At 42.4% G+C, this 24,531-nt stretch overlaps 1 protein-coding gene across 1 annotated transcript in view; it reads right to left on the bottom strand.

The window, feature by feature from the left end:
• arhgap39 (Rho GTPase activating protein 39) overlaps window positions 1–24,531 on the bottom strand; it is an 85,868-nt gene that overhangs the window by 24,728 nt on the left and 36,609 nt on the right. The window contains exon 2 of the mRNA XM_033325174.1: window positions 22,231–22,653. Coding sequence (XP_033181065.1) covers window positions 22,231–22,653 — 423 coding nt within the window. The remainder of the gene's footprint in view (window positions 1–22,230; window positions 22,654–24,531) is intronic.

The raw sequence follows: 24,531 nt of genomic DNA, 5'->3' as shown, positions 1-24,531 counted from the left end.
TTGGGTCATGATCGAAAGGACAAGATCTCGGATACAAGCCGCTGAAATGAGCTTCCTTCGCAGGGTGGCTGGGCGTTCCCTTAGAGATAGGGTGAGGAGCTCGGTCACCCGGCAGGAGCTCGGAGTAGAACTGCTCCACATGTAGAGGAGCCAGCTGAGGTGGCATCTGTACCAGATGCCTGGGGGAGGTGTTCCCAGGCCAGCCGAGTGACATAGTCCCTCCAGCGTGTCCTGGGTCTTCCCCGAGTCTCGCTGGAGGGACTATGTCACTCGGCTGGCCTGGGAACACCTTGGTGTCCCCCCCGAATGAGCTGGAGGAAGTGTCCAGGGAAAAGGAAGTCTGGGAGTCCCTGCTTAGGCTACTGCCCCCGCAACCCAGCCCTGGATAAGCCGAGGAAGATGGATGGATGGAAATGATCTTAAAATACAAGCTCTGACTATCAGCAGAGTTGTATCCCTAATGTACATTTGAAAGGTGACATCTTCACTTACTGTTGTATGTTCTTACGTTTCTGAAGTTTTCCTGATGTGCAAATTACTGCACCTTGAAGAGTGATGTGTTCACTTACTGATGTACTACAGAACCTTGAACAGTGATGTTAGAATTTAAAATCCCTTTCCTCACATATAAAGCCCTTCATGATCAAGCGCCTTCATACTTCAAAGACCTCATATCATCCCAATAGAGAGATCCTCTCTACTTTTAAGGTTAGACTTAAAACGTTCCTTTTTGACAAAGCTTATAGTTAGGGCTGGCTCAGGTGACACTGAACTATCCCTTAGTTATGCTGCTATAGACCTAGATTGCCTGAGGACTCCCCATCATGCACTGAGCTCCTCTCATCTCCTCTTCTCTTCCCCTCTCTAAGCTCCTCTTTCTTTTCTCATCTCCTATCCCTCTCCATTCTCCTCTCCTCTCCTGATTTTATTACTTAGCTATGTACAGACTGTAGAGAGGCTCAAGTCATCAAGGGATCTAGGAAAAGCAAATGGCTGCAGCAGGTTGAAAACCAATAGAAGTTTCATATCCTCTTCAGTGACGTATGTTGCACAATGAGTGTTCTGTAGGAGCTCTGAAAGTTTGATAGAATAAGCTGCATTGTTAGCATATTTTGAAATAGGATATAGGGTCTCAAAGTTGAGGTTTTATTAATAATAATAATAATAATAATAATACATTTTATTTCATGGCGCCTTTCAAACTCTCAAGGTCACCTTACAGAGTGAAAAAGGAAGCATACAGCATGTAATACATAGAGTGCATTAAAACAACAATAACAACAATGCATAAACAGAGGGCCAGAATGTAAAGGCAAAAGTGCAGAGCATCCAGGAAGTGGGCGATGTACAGCAAAAGCAAATTGAAACACAGAAACCCAGATGACAGAACAACAAATATGAAACAATATGAGACAATATGAAATAGGCGGAGGGTGGTAGAACATCATGGGCTGCTTTGAGAAGTTAAGAGAGTTAGGTGGAAAACGCTATACGGAACAGATATGTTTTGAGTGATGATTTAAAAGTTGATAAGTCCGGAGACGACCGGATGCGATGAGGGAGAATGTTCCAAAGGCGGGACGCAGTGTGGCTGAAGGATCTAGCGCCCATGGTGGCCAGGCGCACTGTAGGAATGCAGAGGAGAGTGGAACTGGAGGAGCGGAGAGTACGAGGCGGAGAATAGATATGAAGTAGATCAGTGATGTATGGTGGGGCAATAGAGTGGAGGGCTTTGTAGGTGAGAAGGAGGATTTTATAGTTTATACGGAAGGACACAGGGAGCCAGTGAAGTTGTTTAAGGACAGGGGTAATATGATGTGAGAATGGAGTTCTGGTGATGATTCGGGGAGCAGAGTTCTGGACAAGTTGAAGTTTATGAAGTGATTTGAGAGGTAGACCAGTGAGGAGTGAGTTACAGTAATCCAAACGAGAGGTGACAAAGGCATTAACGAGTATGGCCGTGCTATCGATGGTGAGTGAAGAACGGATGCGGTTTATGTTACGGAGATGGGAGTAGGCCGACCGGGTAGTGGTATTGATATGCTGAGTGAAGGAGAGAGTACCGTCTAGGATGACACCCAGGCTTTTAACTTGGGGGGAGGGGAGGACAGTATTGTTGTCAATTAGAATGGAGAAGGTGCTGGTTTTAGAACGGGTGGATTTGGTGCCCACGAGGAGAATTTCAGTTTTGTTGGGGTTGAGTTTCAAAAAGTTATGGGTGAACCAGGATTTGATATTATGTAAGCAGGTAAGGAGGGAGGGAGGGGGGAGGGTAGAAGATGGAGTAGCAGAGAGGTAGAGCTGGGTGTCATCTGCATAACAGTGGAAATTGATGTTATGTTGCCTAAAGATATGTCCGAGAGGAAGGAGATAAATAATGAAGAGGAGGGGCCCCAGGACAGAGCCCTGGGGCACGCCACAACTGACAGTAGAGGGCTGGGAGAGGAAGTTCTGGAGATGGACGGACTGGGTGCGGTCAGAGAGGTAGGAGGTGAACCATGAGAGGACCGAGCAGGCTATGCCGATGGAAGCAAGGCGATGGAGGAGAATATTGTGCGAGATGGTGTCAAAAGCTGCAGTTAGGTCAAGGAGGATGAGGATGGAGACAAGGCCAGAGTCTGCGGCTACTAGGAGGTCGTTGGTGATTTTGACCAGGGCAGTTTCAGTACTGCAGTAATAACACTTTTTACCTATCTTGTCAGTGTAATTGTCTCTGGGGGTAAGCGAATCACTTTTGTCTTGCAGGCGTGTCGTGTTGTGTGTGTTGTGTGGTTCGTCTGCAGACTGGCGGCAGACTAGCTGTGGTTTGGCACACCTGGGAACCGGCTAGACTTTGAACGGTTCACTGGCTGCTGCATTCCGGTGCTGGTCGGGTACCTTTCTGTTTTGACCGGTGTTTGTTGCTATTTCCTGACTTAGCGCTCGTTGGCCTACGGTTAGCTTAGCTAGCTAGTTAGCTTAGCTAACATGGCCTCTCCCTCTCTCTCTCTTTCTTGCTCGGTGTGCCACATGTTTAGTTATTCCTCTGCCTCCTTTAGCGATAATGATACCTGTATTAAGTGTAAGGTTCTGTTAGCCTTGGAGGCGAGGATCACTGATTTGGAAGCGCGGCTCCGCACCTTCGAACAAAAGCCAGCTAGCCTAGCCCCGTTAGCTGGTGTGGAGCCACCGAGCTCAGGGTCTGTTAGCGGTCCAAGGGCAGCTCCGGAGCAGTCCGGAGAATTAGCCTGGGCGACGGTCCGACGGAAACGTACTCCTAAGCAGAAGCCCACGGCTCATCACCTGCCTGTTCACGTTTCTAATAGATGTTCCCCGCTCAGCGACACACCCGCTGAGAAACCGACTCTGATAATTGGCGATTCCATAGTCAGGAACGTGAAGCTAGAGACACCAGCGACCATAGTCAAATGTATTCCTGGGGCCAGAGCGGGCGACATCGAGTCAAATCTGAAGCTGCTGGCTAAGGCTAATCGTAAATATGGGAAAATTATTATTCACGTCGGCAGCAATGACACCCGATTACGACAATCGGAGGTCACTAAAATTAATGTTGAGTCGGTGTGTAACTTTGCTAAATAATGTCGGACTCCGTAGTTTTCTCTGGACCCCTCCCCAATCTGACCAGCGATGACATGTTTAGCCGCATGTCGTCGTTCCGTCGCTGGCTGTCTAGGTGGTGTCCAGCAAACGATGTGGGCTTCATAGACAATTGGGCCACTTTCTGGGGAAAACCCGGTCTGATAGCGAGAGGTGGCATCCATCCCACTTTGAATGGTGCAGCTCTCATCTCTAGGAATTTGGCCGAGTTTCTTAGCCGACCTAAAGCCTGACAATCCATGGTGGGGACCGGGATGCAGAGACTCAGTCTAAAACGCCTCTCTGCAGTTTCCTTAGAGCCGCCGCCCCCCTCAAACCACATAGAGACTGTGTCTGCCCCTCGAACATATAAATCAAATAAATCAGAAGTTAACAGAAGAGGAGTTATTCATAAAAACTTAATAAAAATTAAGACCACTCCTCTTATTGAACAGAAAAACAGAACTGTCAAATGTGGACTATTAAATATTAGGTCCCTTTCATCTAAATCTTTGTTAGTAAATGATTTTATAACTGATCACCAAATTGACCTACTTTATCTTACTGAAACCTGGTTACAGCAGGATGAATATGTCAGTCTGAATGAATCAACCCCCCTCAGTCATAAAAATTATCATGTTCCTCGAAGCACAGGTCGAGGTGGAGGAGTAGCTGCAATCTTCCAGTCAAACTTATTATTAAACTTTCATCCTCAGAACAGTTATAACTCATTTGAGAGCCTCACTCTTAGTCTCTCACATACAAACTGGAAAACACAAAAACCAGTTCTACTTGTCATTTTGTACCGTCCACCTGTTCCTTACTCAGAGTTTTTAACTGAATTCCCTGACTTCCTGTCTGATTTAGTGCTTAGATCAGATAAAGTCATTATAGTGGGAGATTTTAACATTCATGTAGATGTTGAAAATAACAGCCTCAGCATTGCATTTAATTCTATATTAGATTCAATTGGTTTCATTCAAAATGTTAATAAACCCACCCACTGTTTTAATCACACCCTTGATCTTGTTCTGACCTATGGCATCGAAATTGAACATCTAATAATTTTTCCCCCAAATCCTGTTTTGTCAGATCATTCTTTAATAACTTTCGAATTTAAAATGATGGATCATGCAGCGTCTGGAAGAAAATTCCACTACAGCAGATGTTTATCCGACAACGCTGTTAATAAATTTAAGAAAATGATTCCATCTTTATTTGCATCTATGCCAAGTATAAACATAGTGGAGGGCAGCTGCCTTAATCCTACTCCCTACCAAATTGATCATGTTGTTGATAGCGCTGTAACCTCACTGCGTGAAACGCTTGATTCTGTAGCCCCTCTGAAAAAGAAGTTAGTGAATTAGAGAAGACTAGCCCCATGGTATAATTTACATGTTCGTACCTTAAAGCAGGCATCACGAAGGCTGGAAAGGAAGTGGCGTTCCACAAACTTAGAGGAAATTTTTCTAGCCTGGAAAAACAGTCTACTAACATATAAAAAAGCTCTCCGTAAAGCCAGAACTGCATACTATTCATCACTAATAGAGGAAAATAAGAACAATCCCAGGTTTCTTTTCAGCACTGTAGCCAGGCTGACAAAAAGTCACAGCTCCGTTGAGCCCAGTGTTCCCTTAGCTCTCAGCAGTGATGAATTTATGAGTTTCTTTACAAATAAAATCACAACTATTAGAGATAAAATTCAGCAGATGCTTCCTATACCTGCAATAAATGAATCTTTTACTACAGTAGCTCTTGAATCATCTGTAGGACCTCAGTTATGTTTAGACTGCTTCTCTCCTATAGATCTCTCTGAATTTACATCAGTAGTTGCTTCATCGAAATCATCAACGTGTCTCTTGGACCCCATCCCGACTAGACTGCTTAAAGGCACCCTGCCATTAATGAACTCATCTTTATTGGACTTGGTAAATTTATCTCTAGTATCAGGCTACGTACCACAGGCCTTTAAGACTGCAGTAATCAAACCTTTACTCAAAAAGCCTAGTCTTGATCCAGGAGTCTTGGCTAACTATAGACCAATATCCAACCTGCCATTTATTTCTAAAATCCTAGAAAAAGCTGTTGCTAAGCAGCTATCAGACCACTTACACAGGAATGAACTATTTGAAGATTTCCAATCAGGATTTAGAGCACATCATAGTACAGAAACAGCACTGTTGAAAGTTACCAACGATCTTCTCTTAGCCTCAGATAATGGACTTGTTTCGATACTTGTCCTCCTAGACCTTAGTGCAGCATTCGACACCATTGACCACAACATCTTATTACAGAGACTGGAGCATGTGATTGGTATCAGAGGAACAGCGTTAAAGTGGTTCCAATCCTATTTATCGGACAGATTCCAGTTTGTTCATGTCCATGATGAACCTTCCACACGAACAAAAGTTAGTTATGGAGTTCTACAAGGCTCCGTGCTAGGACCGATTCTGTTCACCCTGTACATGCTTCCTTTAGGATATGTCATTAGGAAGCACTCTATTAATTACCACTGCTATGCAGATGACACTCAGTTATATCTATCTATTAAACCTGTTAACACAAACCAGTTAACCAGACTTCAAGCCTGTCTAACTGACATAAAGGCCTGGATGACCAGTAACTTTTTACTTTTAAACTCGGAGAAAACAGAAGTCATTATATTTGGGCCTAAAAATCTCAGAAATAACTTTTCTAAAATTATAGCTACTCTAGATGGCATAGCCCTGGCCTCCAGCACTACTGTAAAAAACCTTGGAGTTATTTTTGACCAGGACATGTCCTTTAACTCACACATAAAACAAATTTCTAGAACTGCATTCTTTCACCTGCGCAACATTTCCAAAATTAGGAGCATCCTGTCTCAAAATGATGCAGAAAAACTAGTCCATGCATTTGTTTCCTCAAGGCTAGATTACTGTAACTCATTACTATCTGGATGTCCTAATATCTTAATAAAAAGCCTCCAATTAATCCAGAATGCCGCAGCCAGAGTCCTGACAGGAACTAGCAAGAGAGATCATATTTCTCCTATATTGGCTTCTCTTCATTGGCTCCCTGTAAAATATAGAATAGAATTTAAAATCCTTCTTCTCACATACAAATCCCTTCATAATCAAGCTCCTTCATACCTTAAAGACCTCATAGTACCATATTATCCCAATAGACCACTTCGCTCTCAGAGTGCAGGCCTACTTGTGGTTCCCAGAGTTCTCAAAAGCAGAATGGCAGGCAGAGCCTTTAGCTATCAAGCTCCTCTCCTGTGGAACCAGCTCTCAGCCTGGGTTCAGGAGGCAGACACTCTCTGTACTTTTAAGGCTAGACTTAAAACCTTCCTCTTTGACAAAGCATATAGTTAGGGCTGGCTTCAGGCAACCCTGAACCATCCCTTAGTTAGTTATGCTGCTATAGGCCTAGACTGCCCGAGGACCATCGGTGCACTGAGCTCCCCTACCCTAACCCCCCCCCTTCTCTCCCACCTCATGTATATTCCACCATTGAATGTTACTAACCTTGTGCTCTCTCTCTCCCCTAGTTTGTGCTCTCTCCCTCCCTCTCTCTCTCTCTCTCTCTCTCTGTACCTTCTGCAGGTGTCCCTGGTCCTGGAGCTGTTTATCGCTGATGTGCAGTTACTGGCCCCACCAACTTGCAGTGTCTATTTGTTGTTTATTGTTGCTGTTCTTTTCTCTCTGCTCTATCCACTCACCCCAACCGGTCGAGGCAGATGGCCGCCCAAACTGAGCCCGGTTCTGCTGGAGGTTTTTTTTTTCTTCCGTTAAAGGGAGTTTTTTCCTCTCCACTGTCGCCAAGTGCTTGCTCATAAGGGAATTGTTGGGTTTTTAGTTTTAGTTTTTGTAAAGTGCCTTGAGATGATTTGTATTGTGATTTGGCGCTATACAAATAAAATTGAATTGAATTGAATTGAATTACTGTGAAGATGGCGGAAACCAAGAAGAGACGTTCAAGGCGACGGGCTTGGGTTTTGAGGAGGCGGAGTTCGGGGGTGTACCATGGAGCAGAGTGCGTAAAGGATACAGATCTAGTTTTGAGTGGGGCGAAGGTGTCGAGTAGATTTCGTAGCTCATGGTTGAAATTGGTTAACATGTTGGAGAGGGACGGTGTATAATTAGTACATGAAAGGTTGTTGAGAGCAGCAGTGAAGGAGGGGAGGTCGATGTTCTTTAAGTTACGGAAGGTGATGGTGCGGGAGAGGTGGGTTTTGAAGATAGGTAGTTTGGAGTTAAAGCAGACTAGTTTGTGGTCGGAGAAGGAGGTGTCGAGGGTAGAACATGACTGAGCTGTGACGCCAGAGCAGCAGACTAAGTCGAGGGTGTGGCCTAGAGAATGTGTTGGGGAGGTGATGTATTGTTGGAGCCCAAAGCTGTCCAGACAGGAAATGAAGTCTTTTGTTGTGGTGTTGTTGGGATTGTCAAAGTGGATGTTAAAATCACCAAGAAGAATTATGTTGGCTGACAGAGAGATGAGGTTAGCTAAGAGGTCAGACAGTTCATTAAGGAAGGTCGGGTTAGGTTTTGGTGGGCGGTAGATAGTGGCCAAGAAGGTTGGTGTGTGACCGTGAATACGTGCTATGAGAGCTTCAAAGGACTGAAAGGTGACAGTGGGGTGGATGGATATTTTGTATTTAAGGTTGAACAGGGCTGCTGCCAGGTTTCAGTTAAGCACAGGATGTCGAGATTGTGTTTTAGAATAATGTCAAAGATGAGGGATGCTTTTTGAGAGAGGGAGCGAACATTAAGTAGCCCAAAATGAGTGTTATGGAAAGGTGTAGAGTCCATGTATCTGGGGATGTTAGCTAGAACAGAGTGGTTGATCAGGCGTATACCTGGTTTACTCGGCTGAGGTTGGGAGGATGACCAGATGGAGGGGATTGGTAGTATGGAGTCAGATAGTCAGGCTTGTGGGACAGAATGGACAGGTTGTCCAGTGTTAGCGTGTGGGGTACAGTGAACTGCATGTTGAATGTTGGTGGAAAGTATATGGGAGCCCAGGCGGTTAGGATGCAGACTATCTCCTGCAAAGAAGGCAGGTCGGTTCCAGAAGAGGTTGAAGTTGTCGATGAATTGGAGATTGTACGACAGGGAGACAGACTTGAGCCAGGTGTTGAGACTGAGGATTCTACTGAAGCAGCCAGAGCCTCTTCCAAACGTGGGGATGGGACCAGACATGAAAATAGTCTTACCACAGTTGCTTAGGAGGTGGAGGAGAGAGAGAAAATCCTTTTTAGTTAGTTCAGACTGGTGGAGTGACGTGTCACAAGTTCCAATATGAACAATCATTCTAATGATGGAAGACGGAAGTGTTGGCAGTAATCCAGGAAGCATGGCCAAGATGTCTGAGGCCGTAGCTCCAGGGAAACAGTGAGTAGTGGCGTAGAAAAAGCGTACATTCCTTATAATTGAGTCTCCGATGATTAACGTGGTTGGGGGAATATTGATAATCATATTTACTGCATATGCACTACAAGAACTCATGTCCGCCTAACAGCAAGAAAGGAAGAACCTCCTCTTGGTCAGTGAGCATTCACTCAGTCATCCCTCTCAGTAAATGGACGCTCACATTCTGCTTGTTTGTTAGACAAAAGGGGAGGAGGAGGGAGAGCAGTGTGGGATGAAGATCAAGGGGTAAACTGGGCAAGATGGAGGGAAGTGTGAAATAGATTGGTGCATTGGCCACCCTCTGTTTCCAAATACTTCCACTCACTGATTCCTGCGACCAATGCTCAATAGTGGTAGGGTGAGTCTTTGTGTACTTGTGTATATTAATATGCATATGTGTGAGAGTTAAAAGGCTTTGCTGGCACCTATTACAGCATGCTCTATCCCATTCCCTTCCACTGTCTTTCACAATCATTTGACTTTCACATCAATTTACACATTCCCTGCCTCCTACAGTCTGTCCCAGTCTGTCCCTGTCACTGCAGCAACCTGCATATACTCCTCCTTTCTCTCATTTTTCTTTCAACCAGAAAGAAAAATGACTAAAATTAGTCTCTACACAGATGCTTTATTATTATATTTATCGGAACCATGCAGCTCACTACAGGAAACTTTCAATATTATTAACACATTCATTAATTACACAATAAACTGGAATAATCAACCATTATATGAGGACACGTGATTCTGCAGCTTAAGTTTCTCCCTTACTCTCCAAACAGGCAACACTGAATACTTAGTTATCAATATTTCCCCCAGGGTGTCAGCAAGAGCTTTTTAATCTCAATTACACTCCTCTGTTAAAAAGAGGACAGTTTCAAACTCAGGTCCAATCTCTGTCACTCACTGGCCAAACCACTACAATTAAAATAAAAACTCTACCACAAATGAACTACCTGTTCTCAATGCTTTCCATATCACCCACAGGTAAATTATTTAAATAATTCATTAGCTATACATTTTACTGGAAAAATAAGAAATCCAGAATCTCTCTATTTACATTTCACAAGAAAAGATCACAAGGTGACGCAGCAGCTGCAAGCTTTCTACTACCTTGTGGCCTTTTTCTCCTTCAAGTTCAGTTCCTCTACCAGAGGCCTGAAAGCTTTAGGGTCATGCACAGTATTTCGAGTGTGTATAGGGCTGCACTCTCTTGGATAGATGTTCAGATTTTGTTACTGGACTCTAATGGAGCCACTCTCCCAGTCTGGGGTTCACAGCCTCAAATGTGCCCATGTGTAATTTTGACAAACAGGTGCCTTCTGTCATTTTGGGAAGCTTCGTTCCTAATTGTCACAACACAACTGTAAAAAGGTTTTTGACAGCAGGTGGGAGCCCTTTAACATGGAATGTCAGGAGTGAAAACAGATGGCGCTAGTGCCTGCTGCCTGTTCTTTTATGGGCTGGGTATGGTCTGGACTTGGAGGCTGAACTAATTTCTGCAAAGATATGGCAATTTTTCATATATACCTCTCCATTCATTTTTCCTCTCAGTATTTCTTATTCAAAAGTCATGGCACGTGTCAGGGTAAGGCTGGTAAGCTGAACACAAGGGAGCAGACAAACTGGCAACTAGACATGAGAACAGACTAGGGTGCAGCAAACTACAGGTGGAATTAATTAACTGAACTGCACAGGGATAACAAGACACACACGAACCTAACAGACATGAACTAATACTGCTACAAAATAAAACAGGAAATGGCCAGTGAAAACAAAGAACTAAATTAACATGAAAAAACACTAAAGCTACACACACATAACATGGACCATGACAGTACCCCCCCAGTACTGGATCTGGGGACTGAACCTGTGAGGCTTGATTCTGCTCGTATGGAAGGAAGGGTGTACTTAGAGGGACCTGGGGAGCCTGAGACACAGGGTTAATAACTTTCTTGACAGCAAATGGGCCTACAAAGCGTGGAGCCAACTTACAGGACTGAACATGGATGGGAAGGTCCTTGGAAGGTCCTTTCTCCAGGGCAGGGAGTAGTGATGGTTGGTAACCATAAGCACACAAGAAGGGTGGTAACCCAGTAGAGGTAGAGGGCAGGGTATTGTGGGTCTATACAATCTAACCCAGCTTGTTGCTCCATGATGAAGGATTGTGGGAGGCCAATACCTCCAACTCCTGGTTGGTTCACTCCATTTGAATGCTGGTCTGGGGGTGGTAACCAGAGGATAGGCTTACCTGAGCGCCCAATAACTTGCAGAACTCCTGCCAAAAACGTCAGATGAACTGAGGACCCCGGTCAGTGTTTCTAGGGAAACCATGCAGTCTGAATATATGTTCAATCCTAAGTTCCACTGTCTGTTTGGCAGAGAGTAACTTAGGAAGAGCAATAAAATGAGCTAACCTGAAGGTTAGTCAACAACAGTTAGAATGGCTTGTTGCCATGGGAGTTTGGAAGTCCAGTGACAAAATCCAAGGTGACGTGTGACCAAGGCCGATAAGGTACAGGTAAAGGATGCAGGAAACTAGCGGGGGGTCTATGAGAAGACTTGTTTCTGCAACACACTTGATAGTCTGACACATATTCGACAATGTCACTGCGAACAGATGGCGACCAGATTCTTTGTCCGAGCAGAAACATAGTTCTACTCACTCCAGGGTGAAGGTGGACACGTGCCCAATGGATGAACTCACCCCGGAGCTCAGGTGGGACACAGACAGTTGGGGGGGCAAGCAGCAGGGACTGGCTGACCCCTGAGAGCTTGTTTGATCTCGCTCTCTACTGTCCAGGTGACCGCTCTGACCAGGCAGGTGGCTGGAAGTCTGGGTTTGGGCTCTCCAGGGGAAGAATCTGGATCATGTAGCCTGGATAAGGCTTCAGGCTTGGTGTTCTTGGAGCCAGGCTAGTTAGTGCATGTAAAGGTGCAGCCACCATACTGAAGTTTCGAAATTAAACTTTCTGTAAAAAGTAGCAAAACCTAGGAACCTGCACCTGGCTGCAGGAGTTAGGAGTAGGGCACTCCTCCACGGCCCTGACCTTGGCTGGGTCCATCTGAATGACTCCTTCAGAGACGATGAAACCTAGGAATGAAATAGTCTTAACATGAAATTCACACATCTCTGCCTTAACATAAAGGTGAGGTTGGAGCAGGCACTGGAGAACCATCCTGACGTGCTGCTGGTGAGAGTCTAAGTCAGGAGAAAACACTAGGATGTTATTTAGATACACAACAAACATTAATTAGGTCTCATAACACGTCATTAATGAATGCTTGGAAGACTGCAGGTGCATTCGTGAGTCTGAAGGCCATTACGAGATACTCTCAATGACCAGTGGGGGATGTTAAATGCAGTCTTCCACTCATATGCTTGTCATACTCTGACAAGGTGGTAGGCATTCCTTAGATCCAACTTAGTAAAAACCCTTGCACCCTTAAGTAGTTCAAATGCAGAAGTCAGTAATGGCAGAGGATAAGGGTTGTCGACCATGATGTTACTAAGTCCACGGTAATCTATGCAGGGTCGCAGGCTCTTGTCTTTCTTTTCCACAAAGAAAAGGCCAGTGTCTGCAGCGGAGGAAGAAGGTTGTATGAGACCTGTGGACAATCATGGGTCAATGTACTCCCTCATAGTCTCCTTTGATGAAAGAGGGGATACCCCAAAATAAGTAGGTGCTGTTGGGAGTTTAGTATGTGAAAGGAAAACATCAGTATGATGTGTGACCTGCACACAGAGATGTTTTCCTGTTATGACAGTTTACCATCTAGGGCAATGGCCTCTAGTGGTCGGGCAAGGGGTAAACTGCTCAGTCTCAGCTGGTCTGCAAGACCAGAGTCCATGAGATGCATATCTGCTCCAGAGTCAAACAGCACCGGAAGAGGTTAGAGTTAATGTGCATGATCGTAAAGAGGATTTGGTAGGAATGAGTGTTTTGCTTAACAGTACCTTCTACTTTACTGGTTAGCCACCTCTTTTACTGGGCAACTTTCCATGAGATGCTCTGCAGAGCCATAGTAAATGCACAGCCCAGCGTGGGATCTACTTTGCCACTAACTGGGAGTGAGCTGGGCAACACTGGTGCAACCAAGCGGCATCAGTTCTTCCAAATTGCAAAGAAGGGTGTCTGAAGAAGGACTTACAGTAGTCTGGATACTGGAATCGTGCCACTCAGTCTGATGTGGTCCCGCCCATTGACTCTATGCCTGGTGTCGCTCCTCGTCGCTGTCACAAAGACGTCGGTCGATCCTAATTGCCAAAGCAATAAGTGCATCCAGTTCCTTGGGTAACTCAAGAGAAGCTAAACAATCCTTAGCCCGGGATAAACCACTCACAAACATGTCGCATGGGGCGGTATTGTCCCAACCACATTCTGCTGTCAGAGTGGGGAACTGCATGGCATACTCTGGGGGAGTATCAAAATTTTAATTTCGAGGAAATTAAAATTCTGGCTGCCTCTCTAACAGGTGCAACGTGTTGAAAAATGTTTTGCATGTAGAATAACTTTGTGCCTCTCTGCCATTCAGACGTGGCCTAGGTATCAGCCTCCCAGATCAGGTGAGTGATGGCATAGGCTACCTTAGCTCATTCAGTGGGGTAGTGAGAAGCATGAAGCTCAAAATGTATGGAACATTGCGTGAAAAAAGGTCTGCAGTCACCAGACTCACCAGAAAAGCACACAGGTTGTGCTAGTTGGGAAAGAGGGGCTTCCACAGCTGCAGTAGGTAAACCTGCAGCTGTGGAACCAGCGTTGACTCGTGGTGCATTAGGAGTCGTAGCACTAGATTCACACAAAGTCCTTTGGGTAAGACGCTCACTAATGGTTCTGAGAAGTGACTCCTGACAAGCTGTTGTCTCATTGTACTCTCGGTGAAGCGCCTGCAATCTCTCCTCCTGTTGGTGCAAACGTTGTACTTGCATTTGGATAGCTGTGCAAATCTGCTCTAAACGGGCTAGGTCCATGGTGGCCAGTTTGTGCTGTAATGTTCCATGAGAGAGCAGACCCAAATGCACAGACAGAGCAATGCAGGTGCTTCAATAAAACATGGGCCGATTTTTGAGATTTGATTTAAACAAGAGAGAGAGATTCAGAGGTACAGAGTGCATTCCAAAGTCTTGGTACAGAGTAACTAAAAGCTCTAAGTCACATTGTGGAGTAGGGAGGAAGGGAGGCTGGGGAGGAGTGGAGTCTACGGAAGGATGAGTATGTATCAAGGAGATTGTACAGGTATGGAGGTGCAAGGTTATGAAGGGCTTTGAAGGTGAGAAGGGGGATCCTGAAGTTAGTGTGTAGATGGACTGGAAGCCAGTGGAGCTGTTTGGTTGGTGTTATGTGTTCGGTGGATCTGGTTTTGGAAGCAATGGGGGCGGTTGAGTTCCAGAACCAGTAGTTTATGGAGGGATTTGTGAGATAGACTGTAGAGAAGGGAATTGCAGTAATCAAGGTGAGATGAGTGGTGAAACGTTTCGACCTAAAAAACTAGAAGTCCAGTTGCCATGACTCTACCTCTAGATAACTTCACCTGGACAACTGAGAATCTCCACAGACATATTTCAGGAGGCAGAGATGGAGGTGGCAGTGTTGAGATTCTCTTTGACAAGGATGGACAGGATTAGCAACAAGCACATCACAGGGACAGCTCAGGTTTTGTGTTTTGGGGACAAAGTGAGAGAGCCCACATTGAGGTGGTTCAGACGTGCAGAGGAGGGACAGTAAATATATTGGTAGAAGGATGCTGAAGATGGAGCTGCCAGACAGGAGGCAAAGAGGAAGACTAAAGAGGAGATTTATGGATATGCTGAAAGAGGACATGCAGGTAAGTTGGTGTGAGAGAAGAAGATGCAGGGGACAAGGACAGATAGAAGCAGATGATTTGCTGTGGCAACTCCCGAAGGAAGCAGCCAACAGTAGTAGTAGTAGTAGTAGTAGTCTGTAGGTACACGTGTTTATTTCTATCCTTCTTCTGTGTTCTGTGCTGTGATATTGTATTGTATTCACATTCATATTTGTGACATATAAATACTTGTATTACTTAAAGTAATATCACTTAAGTATCACTTAAACAAAATAGAATCACACAGTTACACAATCAACCAAACTGCAGCCAAGGCAAGTGCAGGAGTGAGTAGTCCAGTCAGGTTACAGATAATTCAAGACCAACAACAACCAAACACAAATCGTCACCCATGCAGTAATTTTGATACTGCTTTTTTACTGTTGTTCTGGGTGCAGTATATTGGTTTCATCAAATCAAGTACTCTATCATCATACACCACCTATGAATGTCTCATATATGTATCACCACACATTTGTGCATTCAGCTACTTATCTAAAATGAGAATATTTAGTTCTCTATAAAAAATAAATTTCATCTACTTTTGTAAATGACATGGCAGAACGTGACGCTGTTTCCTGGATAAGCAAATTCACTTCCAGCTGCTGCTGCTGTTGTGCTGTGCACTCTGTACAGCTCATTTACAGATTAGCTCTAGTCTAACACATCTAAAAACTAACTAGGTTCTCTGTACAGCAACTCCTAAACCGTTAGATATTCCTGTACTAGTTAAGTACCATTCTTTTATGTCCAGTACTGCTTGTTATTTCCAGACTTAGCGTTAACTTGTTACTTCTGACACACTAGACTACCAGTCAGCTCAGCTAGCTGCTAGTATGGCCTCTCCCCGTCCTTCTATCTCTGCCTTTCTCTTCTGCTCGGTGTGCCACATATGTGTAGTTATTCCTCTAAGGTTCTGGTAGTGTTGGAGGTGAGGATCACTGAATTGGAAGTGTGGCTCTGTTCCTTTGAACAAAAGTCAGCTAACCAAGCCCCAGTAACAGGTGTGGAGCTACCTAGCACAGGGCCTGTTAGCTGTTCGATGGAGGTTTCCGAGCAGCCAGGAGGACTACCGTGGGATGGACTGTTCAATGGAAACATACTGCTAAGCAGCAAGCTCATCAACTAGCCTATTCACGTTTCTAACTGATTTTCCGCACTCAGCGACACACACCCGCTGAGATACCAACTCTGACAACTGCCGGCTCCATAGTCAGAGTCTCCAGCGGCCATCAAATTGTATTTAAAGCTGATGGCTGGGTGGGGGTATGTATGTGGGAAACTTTTGGTTGGCCCCACCAAATCGCACACCTGGGTTTTTTCAAAAGTTTGTAGCCCTGGAAACATGTTTTAAAGCCAAATCATTGAGGATTGATGAGTTTTCTGCTGTTGTAAATAAATGGCTAAAACAACATCAAGAGGAAAGTTATGGAAGCAAATCTGTCTCATCAGACTTTAAATTTCAATTTCTTGCACTGAATTTTTTAACACTGAAATTATGTTTGAATTTTTTTATGCCCCTCTCATTTTCACTTTATTTTTCAAAATTTCAGAATCATAAATTCACCTTTAAAAAATCCAATGCATATATTTTCATGTCCTCAAATTTGATAGATAAAATTCAGTCTAAAATTCGCCATTCAGAGCAAAGGTCATCCATACTGACACATAAACAATCAATTCTGTATGAAGTCGAACCAACCTCCAGCCAATCACGCAACACTTCATTGGCCACGTGACATACACTTAAATGAATGACACTTGAAGTAATGGAGGCCAGCAATAACACTCCAGTAAGTGAATTTGCTCTTCTGTTACTTTTCTTTTTTATAGATTCAACTGAATCTATAAAAACTCTCACAAGTCAGCCTCACTGTGAATACCGAATGCTAAAGTCACTTCTGCAAGTTAGAAGCCACGTCAAATGTTTAAAAGGTTGGAAAACATTGAAAAATAAAGTGAAAATAAGACACTGAAATTCCAGACTTAAATTCGGAGGCAAAAAAATTCAAACACATAATTTCAGTGTCTAGTGCACAAAATTCAAAGTCTGACACAGATTTGCTTCGATAGAAAGTACACATTCAGGTGGAGGCTGAAAGAGCTGCTCTTGTTGCACGTGCAAAATCTTTAAAGGATGGGCATGAGCTTGAGGATCAAGTGGAAAAATTGAGGAAACAAAAGGAACAAATGGATCTTTGCTGAAATAGCAGCCTCCACTGCCAAGTTATCTGTCCTCAAAACACTTGAACAACAAGCCCTGGGGGTGTGATATCAGATGGAATGGAATCTTAACTTAACAAAGGAGGGAAACCCAAATCATCTGCTTCATTTCTTGATCCTGATTTGAATAAACCACCAAAGGAGTTTTTCAAATGCTGAGGAGCAAACAGTTTCAACATTAAGTGTGCTTCACTTAATGTTTACTGGATGCATCCAGAATGTGGAAATGGGAATTATCAATTGATGAAAGACAAAAATCTCATTGTTTACAATGAGTCCCAAGTCAACTGTCTCAAGCTATGTTGTAATTGTGAAAGAGGACTCTTTAATACATTGAAATTGCACAGGACCTTTATATTTTTATGTATATATATGTATATGTATATGTGTGTATATTTTTATATTTTGTGGAGACTGCTGGAAGGTGTAAATTTCCCATCAGGATGAATAAAGTATCTATCCTATCCTAAATAATTTGGACATTTCAGGAGAGGAGTTTTATAGGCCACCAGAGGTCTACACAGAAAAGAAGATGCCTATGAGCCCAGCTAACATTATCAAAAGGGATGACTTAGCTGAGTGGCCATATCTTGATGCTGTTCACATTCCACACATTCAAGCAGATGTAGAGTTATTGATTGGTACCAATGCCTCTAATTTACTTGAGCCTTGGGAAGTTATCAACAGTCATGGAGATGAACCTTTTGCCATTTGAACCCTATTGGGGTGGGTTTATAAATGGTTCCATTGGCAGTTGTACCATATTGCTACAGTGAAAAGGATTAATGTAAAAAGATTGGAATTGCTATTGGAGAAGCAATATCAACATGATTTCAGTGAAAGGACTTTTATGATGATAAGGAAGAAATTTCCAGAGAAGATGCCAAGTTCATGAAAATTATGGAAGAGTGTAAACTTTAAGAATGGATGTTACAGCTTGAAACTGCCTTTCAAGAGCAAAGATGTAAGTTTGCCTGACAATCGCTGCATTGCCAAGCAGCGTCTCCTTAGACTAAAGAAAAAATTTGAAAAGAATAAGAAATTCCAGAAAGAATACACAGACTTCATCAACAATATGATTGACCAGGACTATGCTGAAGAAGTGCCAAAGCTGCAACTTCATTGACGTTATGGTCCATTATGGACATTATCACCTAAGTGCTTTTACGCACAAACGAGAACACTCTCTAAACACATACTGAAATAAGGTTGTCAACGGCAACTCCACCACTCGGCGTCAAAATTCCACAGCTACATGCCAGACACAAGACACACCGCCACTTGCAAATAAAACCTCAATACTTCCATAACTTCCTCTGACAGAGAACAAAGGAAAGCAGAAGGTATTTATACTTTAGGAACCAAAGGCTTAAACACAGGTGAAATAAATCGACTAACATGACATAAAGCTACCTATGACTAACATAGGAGACACAGGAAACCAAGCATTGAAAGCACCCCAAAAATGGTCCAAAAACAGAATCCTGGGAGGGTGGGACAGAAGCAGGTCAAAGTCCAGGGATCTTCCTCAAAGACGCCCCAGGAGCCAAAATGAGCCTTATTATGGCTCAAACGAAACATAGTCTGGAGTTGCTCAGGTGGATGACCCCTCAGGCAAACAGAAGTCTGGGGTCATTCTGGTGGACAACCCCTCAGGCTGGTCCTGCCGACACCACTGCTTGCTCTGATCCTGAGCCTCTAGCAAGACCAGACAGGGCAAAGACAGGTTGACCTGTGATCCACAGAGATGAACTATGAACGCTCCAGTTAACAATTGAAAGGTATATAGGTTATATGAGCAGTGGTGCCTGCAGCCTTAATCTGGCACCTTGTGTAGATTTTTTTATGATTTTATAGCGCACTGCCTCTTGTAGTCACTGCATGATCAACATGTAGTATATACTTTAGTTTCAAATGTATGGCATTGTATGTATCTAATATAATGTCACACACCCACAGACTTGATCATATTTTCTGTACTCCCTAATGTGATCTCTGCACTGTTTGATCTGATTAACAGCAGCCACCATTTCATCTGTTGTCAGTAGTGACTGATATACAGTAATATCAGGACATGTGCAGGGTATTTACTTATGAGCTGCATTCCTGTGTTACTTTGTGGTCTGAATATTGTGCCTGGATTTCATTGTCAGATCAGTGGTTGTCACGAATGGACTGGAGCGCACCTCCTTAGCACAACACTGGTCATTATGTGAAAAAGATGGTATAGGAGGTGCTGGGACTCAGTGAGCCACTACTCAAAGTGAGACTAGGCTACGCACCATGCTCAGGAGGGCTTATAATTATGATTATTTTATTTATTTATTTATTTATTTGTTATCTTTTTACAACAGATAATTGGCAAGAGTTTTAGCTGAGTTGGGCAAACAATTACTTTATGACGTGTTTTCTTATACAGAACCCGCCCCTACTTGTTGGTGTTAAAATAACACTTTCAGAGTTTAACATTTTAACAAGAATGTACTGAGACTGGCCATGCACATTGACGAACTGACCAGTTCACAACAAGGCTGGAGTTTTCATTGAGATTTAAATGCAGTCATAAAAAGGTATTAACTAACACCTTTTGGAAATCCATCACCACGGCAACCACCCTCACCCACACCCATACCTTTTCTATTTTAGACAGCCAAAGGACAAACGCAAAAGATAGAATGCAAGACAGAAGAAATAAAACAGATACACAGTGCAATATAAGCACATACTGTACAACACAGGGCAGCAAAATCTGTGTTAACTCAACACTAAAAGTGTTTATATGGGAACAGTTTTTAGTGTTAAATTAACATGCTCAGAGTTGATTTAACACTGTGATTTTCTGTGTAGTTCACATCTGTTTATACGTCAACCAGTCAAAATGAACGCAAGAGCTGTGAGTGTAGCTGTAGCGCGTATAGTAACTTCATTACAGAGATGAGGCCTAACACATAATCTAGTACGTCTGTCAGTAAAAATATATTGTCTAAGTTGTATTGATTCTGAATCTTGTTATGCCAGGGAAGCACAGCTTTTAGACAATTTTTTATTGATTAGTTGTGCAATTCTTATATACATTCTAATCTAGCATGTTTATTCTGTAGTCTATTAAGTCACTCTGTTGGACCTCTGTCTGCAGACTTTTAAAAAAAAACCATCATGTGCTGTAGAACGTTAAGATTACACCCCCACCCCCTTTCCATACACACACAGACACACCGACTATAAAACTGTGAAAACGTTCAGCTTCCTGAAAGTAAATGACCACAATGGTTTCACCATGCCTCAAATGGCAATGCACAATATAACAAAATTTCTATGCGCAATTTGGATACAATGTTTGCACTTATTTTTTTCAGTTTTTATACATTGATTACGGTATATTTTTATTTTATTTGTATTTAGTATATACTGATTACCTTGGGTATTAATTTTTCTTTTTACCCATTATGCATCAGCCTCCTCTCTGTAACAAAGTTTATACCTTGGAAACACCACTACATAAGCTTTAAAAAACTGGTTGCAGATATTTAATAATAATTAATAAAGTTACACCATTATGTGTGGGTTATGCTCACTGCTGCTATTTGTCAGTCTGCCAGTTGGCTATTTCTGTTCTATTGTCCTATTCCTCGTGTTTCTATTGTCTATTGTGTAAAAATAATTAATGAAGAAGAGAATAAAACATTAAAATTGACTGCAGTCTAACTGACAGAGCATAACTCTGACTGGAACCAAACTTGTGGTTGTCAACTTGACAGCGCTTTGAACCTTTGCCATCTTACCTGATAATCAGCTGTACGTAGGAATGTAAGACAGAAAATAAACAGATGACACTGACAGTGCAATAACTTATAAAAGTATATGCACCATTCCATTATAACAAAATGTATGGCTATTTTACAGCAAAATAAAGCAAGTCGTCCTCAGGTGGCCAGCAACACAGTACAGTACAGTGTAAATGCTCTACACTGTTTTTCTATTGAGCTTTTCCTTAGGAATATGTGTTACCACATTCTTACACATTAGCATCACAATAATGCTGCACATTTGTTTTGCATCTAAAAGGGCATTTTACAAATGCATGCACACCTCATTTTTCTTTTGCAAGAAGATAAAATGTGTGTGCTAGTTTCTTGTTCATTATGTTGAATTAATGAAGAATTAATTTACATGTGTGCAACAAGTGCAGCTGCCATGTGTCTATGTAACTGTTTCTGTTCTATTGCCTGTGTGAAAAAAAATACCTAATGAAGTTAAGAGACAAATAAAATTGACCCCCGACTTACTGCCAGAACAAAACTCTGACTGGGTACAAAGCAGCGAGGGTACAAAGCATTGAGAGTTTATTTAAAATATCCAGTTACACCTCTGGTTTCCCCTATTTGTGGTCAGCTATATTGTGGTTTAATGAAGCCCAGTTTTTTATTGATAAAATTGTATTATTTATATTTTTACTGATAAAATAAAAGACAACATATGGTTGTGACAGCAGCTGTATGATATATCAAATTTGAAATGAGTGTTTTAAATCTAGTAAACTGTACATGGTATTTACTATTTTATTAACATGGTCTTGTGTTCCATGTTTAATAGATACATGAAACTTGGTTTAACAGATTATAATTTTGTCTGTGGCAGTGCCTGTATATTTGCACATCCACAAATGGGTTTTGTGACACCTGGTGGCCCAAAGAGGGACTACACATTGGATTTAGCCTGGTGCAGGATTAAAACCACTGTATCCCTGACCCGAAGCCATCGCTAGGGCACCAAAAACATGTCACAGTTGAAAAGTGTGACACTTAAAATTGCTAAATCTGTCTAGTTGTGACAGACTGTCTAGGTGTATCCATTGTCAGCTGAGATCTCACAAACACCCACCACTGCATCCTTTAAAAGATAGAGCTAATGAATGGATGCAGCAGCAGAATCAGATATCACTTTTTCATTCCCTACAGTGTTCTTCCTTGTCGAAATCTGGCACCATACATTAACTTGATGCAATTTATAAGGTTCTGTGGTTGCCCATATCATGTATGTACTCCAACACCTGTAACAGGCTTTCATATGTGAAATCAGTAGTGTTCTTTAATGTTTCTACTTGTAAAAATAATGAACTGGTCCTGTCTGCATGGCAGGTTTCTGGTTGACAGTCCTTTCGGGTGACTCACAAAGAGCCCAGCAGTCTTACCTGTCTGCCTCCTCTCTGCTGCCTTGTTTGTCAGACAGTTCCTGCTCAAGGGAGGAGGAGGTACTTCCCTCTCGACTGACCCCACTGTTGCGTCCTGGGCTGTTGTCAGCTGATGCTCTCCCTCCTCCTCCACCTCCACCTGCAGGATAGGGGTTTGTGGCATCAGTGTGCTGCTTCAGGGTCTGCAGCTTGGCCAGAGGGATGATGTCACAGCCCTGGGGCCGATGCCACACTGTACGTTGGGTAGAGGCATTGTAGTAGTAGAACCGCGAGGTGTTAGGATCAAATAGTTCCCACCACTGATTGTCACCAGTCCGCTTGATGCGAACACCCTGTGGAGGGTCCCACACGCACTCGCCTGTCAGCAAGTTGGCATACATATGCTCTCGTGTGCGTGGCTCGATGATCTCAACCCACTCCAACCTGCCAAAGAAGAGTTCAGAATGAGACTTTTAGCAATTTGTCTGTGAAATAAACTGAATTATATAAAATCTTGAAGGGTAACTTTTAACTGCAAGATGCCACTTCCATTTATTGTGCACAGTCAGTGCACTATGTCTATAGACCAAGACTGACAGATATTTTAGAAAAACAGTGTTTCTGTTTCTAGCAAAACTATAATGTAATTAAGGTAAGAATGTAATAAAGGAAGAGTCCCTGTAATTATTAGAACATGATTAGCTTTTTAATCTAACTCTTGTATGAGAATATATAGAGTGCATTATTATTTTAATTAGGATCCTGATATTATTTCATTTCATTTCAAACATCAATGCATAAACAAGCTGCTGCAGGCAAGTCACTTTTCTTTTTCAGGAATTCCAGTTCATACTGACACAATTCCACACATTTCAGTGTTCTGCTGGTCACTGAGCCATGTCAGCGCATCATTTTGGGGTTGAAAGCCTTGCTCAAAGGCACCTCTGCTGTGAGGGATTGACAGGTACTGCTCTTTCACTTTTTCCACCCATTTTTTTCCAAATCAGACAACCACTGTATTTACAGTTCAGCACCTCTACACAATTCAGTTTCAACTGGGATTTCAAATTGCTCCGAATTGTACACTAATCAATCTTGTGCTCATTATTATGATTTGTGCAGCTAATGAATAATATAGTGCATTAAATTCAATGGCGATCAGTTCACTCACATTTTATTCTCCCATTCATTACAATGTCAGTCATCCTCCAATACCAGCAGAAGGAATCCAGAAAATAACCACCAAAGATTTAAAGATTCAAAGACATTTATTGTCAATTTGACTACATGTGCAGGACATACAGAGGAATCAAAATGCGGTTTATCTCTCTCCTTAGCAACATAAGCAAAAATCAAAAATAAGCAGTATAAAATAAAGTAAAATAAGAAAATGGAACAATAAAATAAGCATCCGAGTAAGAAAAATAATATATAAGATATATACACAAGTTGGTTTAAGGTTCGCACGCAGAGGCAGTGCTTACAGCAATTATAAACAGTACATTTTATTCAGGAAAAATTGGATTCAAATTTTTTTCAATGACCAAATGAAAACAGACACACAAACAGAGACCAATTCACAGTATATGTTATCTTTTAACTACTGTATGGTAATTTTATATATATGCCAGTAAAATCTCTGATACCACTGTTTTCTCTGAGCAGCTCAAGCAGGTTATTGTATGCAATATTTGTTGGAAGCTGTCTAACAATGGAACCATGTAAATACCTTCAGTAGATCGTATTGAGCATGCAAATTAATTTTCTTTTACTATAAACTTTACTTATTTTAGCTTAATAATTGATCACATAACACAGGCCAACAAAGCAAAAATTTTTTGGTAATGTGGTAAAACATGAAATTACAAAAGAATTACACAGAGCTATGACATATAATGACTAATAAAATAAAAGCCCATTCACAGCTCTGTACAAGGCAGTCCGCATGCATACACACACACGCTCACAAACACACAGAATTAATAACATTAACATTTTGACAGCATTTTGCATGCCCGCATGTTTGCAGACTTCCTGCTGTTGTGTGTTTTCAGACTAGCTGTTGATGGATTAGCTGTCAGTCAATAATTGCTGAGCAGGCAGACAGCAGGTGGATATCTGTAGATCAATTCAATTGAGTTTCACAGAAGAGGCTGCGGTGGTAGTGTATATTTTTCTTTGAGTCACATTTGCAAAAAGTAACACTGAGCACCTAAGGAATGCATTGGTATGCAACAGTAAGGTCACAGTAACTCAAGTAAAATACAGATTGATATTCACTGTGATGAATTAGTTTATTAAGTTTACTAATTTACTACTCTC

This window comes from Mastacembelus armatus, chromosome 4, assembly GCF_900324485.2.
Source record: "Mastacembelus armatus chromosome 4, fMasArm1.2, whole genome shotgun sequence".
Lineage (NCBI taxonomy): Eukaryota > Metazoa > Chordata > Actinopteri > Synbranchiformes > Mastacembelidae > Mastacembelus > Mastacembelus armatus.
The sequence above is the reverse complement of the archived record's forward strand: the minus strand, read 5'-3'. Positions and strand labels throughout refer to the sequence as shown.